At 32.4% G+C, this 8,855-nt stretch overlaps 2 protein-coding genes across 2 annotated transcripts; one reads left to right on the top strand and one right to left on the bottom strand.

Moving 5' to 3' along the window:
* Nucleotides 1-1,402: 1,402 nt before the first annotated feature.
* Nucleotides 1,403-3,009, top strand: LOC119679173 (cleavage stimulation factor subunit 2 tau variant-like). Its single transcript, XM_038091377.1, has 4 exons — nt 1,403-1,566; nt 1,621-1,699; nt 1,777-2,200; nt 2,261-3,009. The coding sequence occupies exons 1-4, from the start codon at nt 1,509-1,511 to the stop codon at nt 2,936-2,938; spliced, it is 1,239 nt and encodes a 412-aa protein (XP_037947305.1). The 5' UTR covers nt 1,403-1,508; the 3' UTR covers nt 2,939-3,009.
* LOC119679172 (cleavage and polyadenylation specificity factor 73) lies at nt 2,980-5,763 on the bottom strand. Its single transcript, XM_038091376.1, has 7 exons — nt 5,499-5,763; nt 5,365-5,428; nt 5,136-5,233; nt 4,043-5,072; nt 3,712-3,973; nt 3,199-3,644; nt 2,980-3,136 (listed from the first exon to the last, which is right to left on the bottom strand). The coding sequence occupies exons 1-7, from the start codon at nt 5,561-5,563 to the stop codon at nt 3,050-3,052; spliced, it is 2,052 nt and encodes a 683-aa protein (XP_037947304.1). The 5' UTR covers nt 5,564-5,763; the 3' UTR covers nt 2,980-3,049.
* Between the last annotated feature and the right edge of the window lie 3,092 nt (nt 5,764-8,855).

The raw sequence follows: 8,855 nt of genomic DNA, 5'->3' as shown, positions 1-8,855 counted from the left end.
GAAAACAGTTCATATACAATATTAATAACAATTACGAACACATTTTCTACTAAATATGAATCTCGAAAAAAATACGTATATTTAAGAGATTATATAGCATTTTTATACAATTGAATATTAACTAAATATTAGTTTTGCAGTTTTCTGTTTGGAATATTATTTTTATTCAAAAATCATTCTAAATTTTTATCCTTAAAATATCCTCTGTGATATGTCAAAATAACTACTTTTTAAAATAAACTTAATAAAAGTTAAGGAACGATTTTATATATGACGCCATAAATTTGATCATATCCCAAAGGGAAAATTTCTAAACTGACATAACACAAAGTAAATTTATTTAAAGAAGAAATTTCTTTATTTGAAATATTGATTGTACGTATAAATAGTGTAATTAGTGTGGCTTCGGAATAACTCGGCAATATTAAACCATTTATTCCAATTAATGCTATTTTTTCCATTTACTATAACCATTTGGAGTGCCCATGTCAACAAAAAAATTTGCAAAAAATAGTTTTCAGGTCTATACATACTTCAATGTACTAAACTATTATTCGTTTTTAAATCTAGTGCCTAGAAGAACAATTAAAACGAATAACTGGTTTCTGCCAAAATCTATTACGAAATTTTCGGATTTTTTTATAAAAACATTGACAAAAATACGCAAAATTGGCAGTATTTGCAATATCATATTGTTTTTATAAATAAATGAATTAATTTGCAAGCTAATAACACCAGTATTCGATTAGTAAACATTAGAGATATATAGGAATAATTTTAATATAACAAATAAGCATTAACCATTAAATTAAAAATTGAGAACTACAAATTATTATTTTGATACCAGTTCGTTTATGAAAATAAAATGGGATTTTAACAAAAAAAAAACTCAAAGCCACTGAAAATAAGCACTATATCAAATATGACAATTATATAATAAAGTATAAATAAAATAGCGTCAAATCGAATTGAAATTATAAAATTTGCGGTAAACTTCAATAAATACTATTTAATGAAAAATAACTGAAGTTATTCATTTTCTACTCCATCTGCATTTATCTATGTAGTATGAGAAAATTTAACTATTCCATAAATATGTTTAATGCATACTTCAAATACAACTCTGCAATTTGTATGTAATTTTTTTAATATACAACAATAAACGTTTTAAGTGCAACAACAATTGCATTGCATTTTCACATTATAAATAATAGTAAGTATTATACAATGGATTTAATTTATGGTATATATATTTGAACATGATAGTAGTTAAGCTTCATCCTGTATCTACCAGTGAATTGCGATTGTTCCCATTATTTAAAATTATTTCCAAGTTTTCCTCCCTCTATTACTCTATGCTCAACAGAATTTTTTGTAATAGATTGATATAGAGGTTTGCATGTGTGAGAGGATATTTTTGTTGTTTGTCTTTCAGACGTCAAATTAAGTTATCAGCAAAGAAGTATTTTTGTGTTTTATATTCAAATTTGCTTAAATAATTTGTGAAAATGGGTGAAAAAGCATCAGACCAAAGTATTATGGATAAATCCATGAGATCAGTTTTCGGTGGGTAATTTTGTTAAACTTGTACGAGCGTTTTTAATGTTTTACTCCTTTTAGTCGGTAACATACCATACGAAGCGACTGAGGAGAAGCTAAAGGAAATATTTAGTGAAGTGGGTCCTGTTTTGTCGCTTAAGTAAGTAAACAACGAAACTTTTACGTTTGTGCAGTTTTTTAAACAAAATGTTATTGTAAAACTATTATATTCTTTAGGCTTGTGTTTGATCGTGAAAGCGGTAAACCGAAAGGATTTGGATTTTGTGAGTATAAGGATCAAGAGACTGCGTTGAGTGCTATGCGTAATCTTAATGGTTACGAAATTGGTGGACGTACACTGCGTGTAGATAATGCATGTACAGAAAAGTCCCGTATGGAGATGCAGCAATTGTTGCAAGGTCCACAAGTTGAAAATCCGTATGGCGAACATTGTAATCCTGATGAAGCACCCGAAATTATCACAAAAACAGTTGCATCTTTACCGCCAGAACAAATGTATGAGTTGATGAAACAAATGAAGCTCTGTATAGAAAATAATCCATCAGAGGCGCGTCAAATGTTAATGATAAATCCACAATTGGCTTATGCCTTATTACAAGCTATGGTTGTTATGCGTATAGTCGATCCACAATCTGCATTGGTTTGTACAATTTTCATATTATGAATATTAACACTATTATATATTTCGTTTTTTGTAAAGGGTATGCTATTTAAAGCTAACCAAATGCCACCTGTACTTGGTGGGAATGTAATGTCTAGTGCGCAACAAAATGTACCAATAGGTAATCCAATACAACCGCCACCACCGCAACAACAGCAACAACAACAACAGCAGCAGCAACAACAACAACAACCTTTGAATGGTCCACCTATGCCTGTACCACGTCCAGAATTCAACCCAATGACAAGTGGTGATATTGATTTGCGTGCTATGTCTGCTGCTGCACAAAATACTAATATAGACCCACGACAAATGGATCCTCGCATGGGACGTAATATAGATCAAGATATGCGCTCACTGCCAAATCCTGTGCCACCACCGCATATTGATCCTCGTTCGCGGCAAATGCCACCACAACAAATCAATCCATCAGCAATTTTTGGGAACGAACAACGGCGACCTATCGATCCACGTTTACGTGGTGTCGGTCCAGCTGGAGGCATGCCGCCAGCACAGCAACAACAGCAAACGCAACAACTACAAAATCGTTTAGTTGTGAATTACGGCTTGCCCAATGATGCTTCGGACCAAGAAAAGGCCGCGCTTATTATGCAAGTTTTGCAATTATCAGATGATCAGATCTCGCAACTTCCACCGGAGCAACGTGCCAGTATTCTGGCGTTAAAGGAGCAAATAGCAAAAAGCACACAACGTTAAATGGGATTAATTTTAAAATTTTCTTTTAGATTTTATGCGTTAAAAATACGTTTTTAATAATTTTTTTTTGTTTAAATGATACAAATAAATTTGATTTAAAAAAATAAATGTTTATATGGGCACCAAAGCCTGGTAAAGTTTTTGTACTGCTGTGTTCACTATTTGACGTAGGTTTTCATCTTCGGTACAGGACACCGCCTAGAAAAGGAATTTAAAAATGACAAAAGTTGTTGGCTATTAGACAGCCTTCAAGAACTTACCAAAGTTTCCAAATTAACCTCGGCACGCTTTCCAGCTACAGTGATTGGCAAAAGGTCACCACTGAACATTTTTGGCACTGAATGCTCGCCAAACGAGTCTTGGAATGTTTCCACCAAACATTCTCTAAAGTGTGTGAGATCTGATTTGGAATGGGTTTGTGCGCTTTTTATATTTGTGCCACCCATTTCGGTTTGCATTATGCACGCTAATACAGAATCAGCGAATGTGTCATTAACCGGAGTTGCCTGCCATTCCATAATAATCATTTTCCCTTCAACAATTAGGTCAATAGCTTTGAAGACGCGTAATTTTTTTTCTTCTTCCACTACCTCTACAGTACCCACACCACCTATTCGATCCAAAAGTAGCTTAAGTGTGTTTAAAGAACTATTCCAAGGTATTGATTGCCGTTGGGTCACAACCGACATGCTCATATCTGTGTATTCTGCATCACAAAAAAAAAAAATAAATAAATACTCCAGTATAGTTAGTTGTATTCACAGCTTACTTACTAGATAAATCAGAAGCAGCTAAGAGATGGTATTTGAAGTCACGTTTTACGAGCACACCGGAGAGTTTGTTGCCGACTTCTGGGGTTATAGAGGCTAAATTACCCATCACTTTAGCAGTCTTTTCGCCACGGAAATATAACTCTACGGAATGAGTGTTGCGTGGATTATAGAACTTAATATCTGTGGAGGTATCTGCTTCATACTCGCGCTGTAATGCCATTTTAAGACGACTCATTTCGTTTTGTTCCCCATGCACCAAAACCTTGTAAGGATTAAAGAATTCATTAACTCAAATTTTTATTATATAATACAAGTAATCTCTGTAACTTACGACGTGTTGAGGTTTAAGTAAACGTATAAATTCGCTTGTCTGCTCGTAGTCAGTATGTGCTGAGAAAGATATATAATTAACAGACATATTCAAAGGTAGCTTTTGCCCTGCCAATGTCGTTATTTCCTCTGGTTCAGACAATATCGTCTTTGCTAAGGTACCTTCAACACAATAACCTGCAATTATCACGCCATTCTTAGGATCTGTGCACCAATTCTCAAATAATTCTCTTGATAAGCCGCTCTGCATCATACCGGGTGAGGCCATTACAACACAAGGTCCTATATCATCGAAGTGATCAATACCTTTTAGATTTGAAATGTGACGAAAAACGAATGGATTATTAACAGCTATCTGACGTCTTATTTTATCATTCATGGCATTAATATATGTTTGATAAACAGCCATACACTTCTTGGCCAACGAAGAAGCATAATAAATCGGTATATCGTGTAATTCAGGATTTTGTGACCAATATTCATCCAAGATAAGTAATAACTCTTGTGCACGACCTAAAGCGAAAACAGGTATAAGGCAACGTCCTCCTTGTGTTACTATTTTCTGCACCAATGATGTGAAACGATTTTCACGTTCCTCACGTTTTTCATGTACATGAGTGCCATATGTTGACTCCGTTATTAAAACATCCGGTTTCATAGTGGGTATTTCTGCTGCCATTAGATGCCGATCTTCCTGACGGGAAAAATCACCTGTATATAGTATTTTAACACCAGCAATTTCTATCATAAACATAGCAGCACCGAGTACATGTCCAGCATTATAAGCACAAAATCTAACGCCCATAACATCACGTTCTTCATGGAAATTTATAGTTTCGATTTTCTCCATAGAGGCCTCAAGATCAGCTTCTGTATAAAGCATCTGTTCGGTGGATATATTGCTGATTTTTATATAATCTGATAACATCCAACGATAAATGGCTTTCGTAGCATGTGTCATAAAACAACGTCCACGAAAATTGGTTTTCATTAAGAACCATGGCAATGCACCACAGTGATCCAAGTGAAAACTAAAAAATATATTTACTTTTTAATATATAGTATTATACATACACATGTTATATACAACTCACTGTGATATGAATAATAAATCTACTTCATCCGCATCTATTAAATCTACATAGGGTAAGGCATCCATACCGGATAAGCCAGGATGTATACCACAGTCGAGCTAAATAAAATAATATAGAAAATTTCCTATTTAAAACCGTTTTAATATTAAATTTAATGTTATTTATTAATGGAAATTATTTTGATATATCTTACAAATGAAAATATATATTAACTTCCAAATTGTCGTACCATTATTTTTTTGCCTTTGAATTCTAGCATAATACATGATCGCCCCACTTCTTGTCCTGCGCCACTATGAAAGTTATAATTAATTTTATAATATATTTGATTTAAAAATAAATATATTCAACTTTTATATTTACAGCGGTTTTATTTGTAGCAAATCATTTTCTTCCGCCGGTACACGTTCGTCGCTGCGCTGCGCCATTATCTTTTGTTTATTTATGTTATCGCAATCCCGAAATATTAATATGATAATTCAGTCTAGTGTTTTTTATAAATTTAATTAAACAAGCTTTAAGAAAATTAAAATATTTCTCGTCTCATAAATCCATAAAAAAGTAAACTGGAGACCAAATTATTTAAAGACCGAATGTTAATACCAACGCTTGAAACGCAGACCAGCAAACCAGCTTGTTCAACTGAAAACAGCTGTTTCCATTCACAATAACTTCTTCTTGAAACTTAACTGTGCGCAATAGTAAATTTTCTATTTAAAATTATTGATATGATATGCAAATAATAAATGCTATTAAAAGTGGCATATATATAAACATTAAAATTGAAAGCTCTGATATTACTCTTACCGATAGATTAAAATATTTGGGAGTTGTTTTTACTGCTAAACAGAATTTCATTCCGCCACTTGGTTACAACAACTTATATGGCATATTCATTTCCCATTTGGACTGAAATCTCATACGCGTAAATGAAACGTAGATTGCATCAAATACAGACGCAGATACGACAGCAGAGGTACCAACTTAGTTATCTACAATGCAACCGATTAGATAATTATTTGCTTTCCCAAATGCCAGGAATCTCTACCAGCTGTCATAATCTTCTCTCTGATGTACTTCACTCACTTAATTTCCCATGGACCAGCGTAAGAATATAAGCAACAAGTCTGTACAAATTTCATCCCTTTAGTTGGACGAATTTGTCCACGTGTTTCTTTTAGTCCCGCGCTACTAGTGTGATTACAATAACTCCTTACACAAAGTTTAGTCTAAGTCACTAGTAACTATTGTCTAAATGCTAAGCCTTTTGTATTCTAATCCGTTCATTTCCTTAATAGAAGGATGGATTATTAATAAATAAAATGGGATGAATGCGATCTTTACGGTCCAATGGTTGAAATTTTGTTTATTTTGCACTTCTAAGAGTTAGTTTTAGTGGACTCAAGTCTTTTATTACACCTTTCGATGTTTTCCATTTACCGAAAAAAAAGTATACATATTAATGCATATTTGGTGGTAGGAAGTTAATTAAATCGTTATAAACGGCTTGTTAACGTTTATAAATATCGAAATGGAAAATGAGACACAATACAACAGCGATAAAACGTTCCAATAAAAGGCAGATTACTCTGTTAGATGATGTGAACATTCAGATATGGGTTGAAAGTTAACTCTGTGAAATCATCTGTCATCTTCTGAAACTCGTTACTGATTCTTACTATCACATTTCGTCATGCTTAAGTAGAACACTCATAACATACTATTATTTAACGCATAAGGCTCATAATTGCAAGGACGATACTTAAATGAAGTATAAAGATCAACTATATCGAAAAGTATTTTGTAATACTTGCGTGACTCTGAACAAATCTGACTCATGAGGAACATTATATATCATATACTAAATCATGAGATGTGTTTGAAGTTTAGCTTACTTTCTGAAGGCTATACGTAAAGTAATGGTGTCGAGGGAAAACAACAGAGTAGTGGCAGTAATAATATCCTGTAAATTTAAAATTAAGGGCTTTAAAGAATTTTTCTTCCTAAAGAACAGGTGCAAGAAAAAAAAAATACAGATTAATCTGTAATGGAACAGAAGTTAAGATCAATTTAAGTCTTAATAATATATTTGTATATGTGATCATGTTTGATAGTTTGTTCAAATAAACTAAGTCCATATCATAATCATAATAAGTTTGTGTTCGTCACATTTTTATGACTTTTGTGAAAATCCTATTATTTAAAATACTTACCAATTTACTTAAATGGCCTTAACAACCCGTTATCGAGTTTCGACCTGACGCATTCCTTGATGATGTTGACGTGAACCTCACAATTATTGATGGTTTCCGCCAGTTGGATAGAGGCACCTTCCCCATTGAGGCTGCGGTCATTCCAGGTGTGTATCCATAAATCGTAGTCGTGCGAGGGTTATCAACATTCAGTTTCAAAGTTTCAGGTATCCTTACGTCTTGCTCTGCCGGCTGATTTTATGTGACGGGTGCCAAGGTCGGTGCCGAACCCAAACATAAAGACTTGGAGATAGGACTCGCTGTACGCCAGGTACTATCCAGCGATGCCACTTGAACGCTGTGCCACGACTTGGATTAAGTACACCAAAGATGGCGTTAGCATTCTCAAAATTAAATATAATTAGACACGTTACTTTGTGTACTCGCTAGCAGAAGTTCATGGGCTTTTTCTCACATTTCATTGTTTAAAATAATTAAACAAGTATTTTAAATAGAGTTCCGTATAGAATTTCTAATAAATATATTATATTATATGTATAAAATTCCTTTTTTGAAGGAACTTCATATGATTGATTATTTATACTCATTAAGACTTCTTTAAATAATTTAATAAAATGTTTTAATTTATTAATATCTTCAAATAAATTTTAGTTTGGATAATATTTTCTGAATTTTTCATTATGGGCGCAATAAAAATATACCTTACATAGGAATCAGTCAAAAAATTTCGAAACGTCGACAATACACATAAATCTAATAAGTAATATAATAATAATAATATAATAATATCAAAAGATGATATTATATTAAAATAAAAATAAAAATAATAAATAAAAATAAAACAATATTTTATTTAAATTATAAAATTCTTTCATATCCTTCATAAAAATTTCAAATTCAATTTTTCTCAAAAGTACTGTGTAATTTTTTTGTGTAACGGTCGTTGTTGTGAGAGAGCAATAAATACACAACACAGCAAACGCAGTGCAGCGCTCTTAAAAATACTTTCTTTTTCAGTCTGATTTGAACTTGCTTCGTATTTGGTTGTTCAGCGGTCTGCGTGTATTTGAAATTTTACTAAATGCACAATGTAGAAAGGGTTTTGTTGGTGCGGAACTGTCCAGAGCAAAATATTATACAATTTTTATTGTTTTTAAATGCAAAATATGCGGTACATAAAAGAAAGTAAAAGTTGAATTATGAAATATAAAATGTTTTCAATGTTTTAATGCGCATTTGTTTATAAATATTTGGCAAAAATTTGAACACTACATGTTTATCGATTTTCTTATATGAATTTAACAACAACACAAAAAAGTAGTAATTCTAATAAGCGAAGTGAATTTTCATTCTAATTGGAAAACACAGATTTTATGTGGAAGTGGCCAAAACCTAAGAAAATATATGGAGATAAATTCATGATTTTATTTAATTGATTGATGTGATAAATGAGTTTATAAATAATACAAAAACAAACACGTGAAATCATAAATATATCCAAACAAAG

This window comes from Teleopsis dalmanni, chromosome 2 (assembly GCF_002237135.1).
Source record: "Teleopsis dalmanni isolate 2A chromosome 2, ASM223713v2, whole genome shotgun sequence".
NCBI lineage: Eukaryota > Metazoa > Arthropoda > Insecta > Diptera > Diopsidae > Teleopsis > Teleopsis dalmanni.
Note: the sequence above shows the minus strand (reverse complement) of the source record. Positions and strands in the feature narration are given on the sequence as shown.

Bases quoted from the DNA above. Each gene is read 5' to 3' on its own strand.
- LOC119679172 (XM_038091376.1), bottom strand. From the start codon at position 5,563: ATGGCGCAGCGCAGCGACGAACGTGTACCGGCGGAAGAAAATGATTTG. The intron at 5,429-5,498 runs GTAAATATAAAA...TAACTTTCATAG, and splicing joins TTGCTACAAATAAAACCGCT to TGGCGCAGGACAAGAAGTGG. The intron at 3,137-3,198 runs GTAAGTTCTTGA...TTCCTTTTCTAG, and splicing joins AGGTTAATTTGGAAACTTTG to GCGGTGTCCTGTACCGAAGA.
- LOC119679173 (XM_038091377.1), top strand. From the start codon at position 1,509: ATGGGTGAAAAAGCATCAGACCAAAGTATTATGGATAAATCCATGAGA. The intron at 1,567-1,620 runs GTGGGTAATTTT...TACTCCTTTTAG, and splicing joins ATCCATGAGATCAGTTTTCG to TCGGTAACATACCATACGAA. The intron at 1,700-1,776 runs GTAAGTAAACAA...TATATTCTTTAG, and splicing joins GGTCCTGTTTTGTCGCTTAA to GCTTGTGTTTGATCGTGAAA.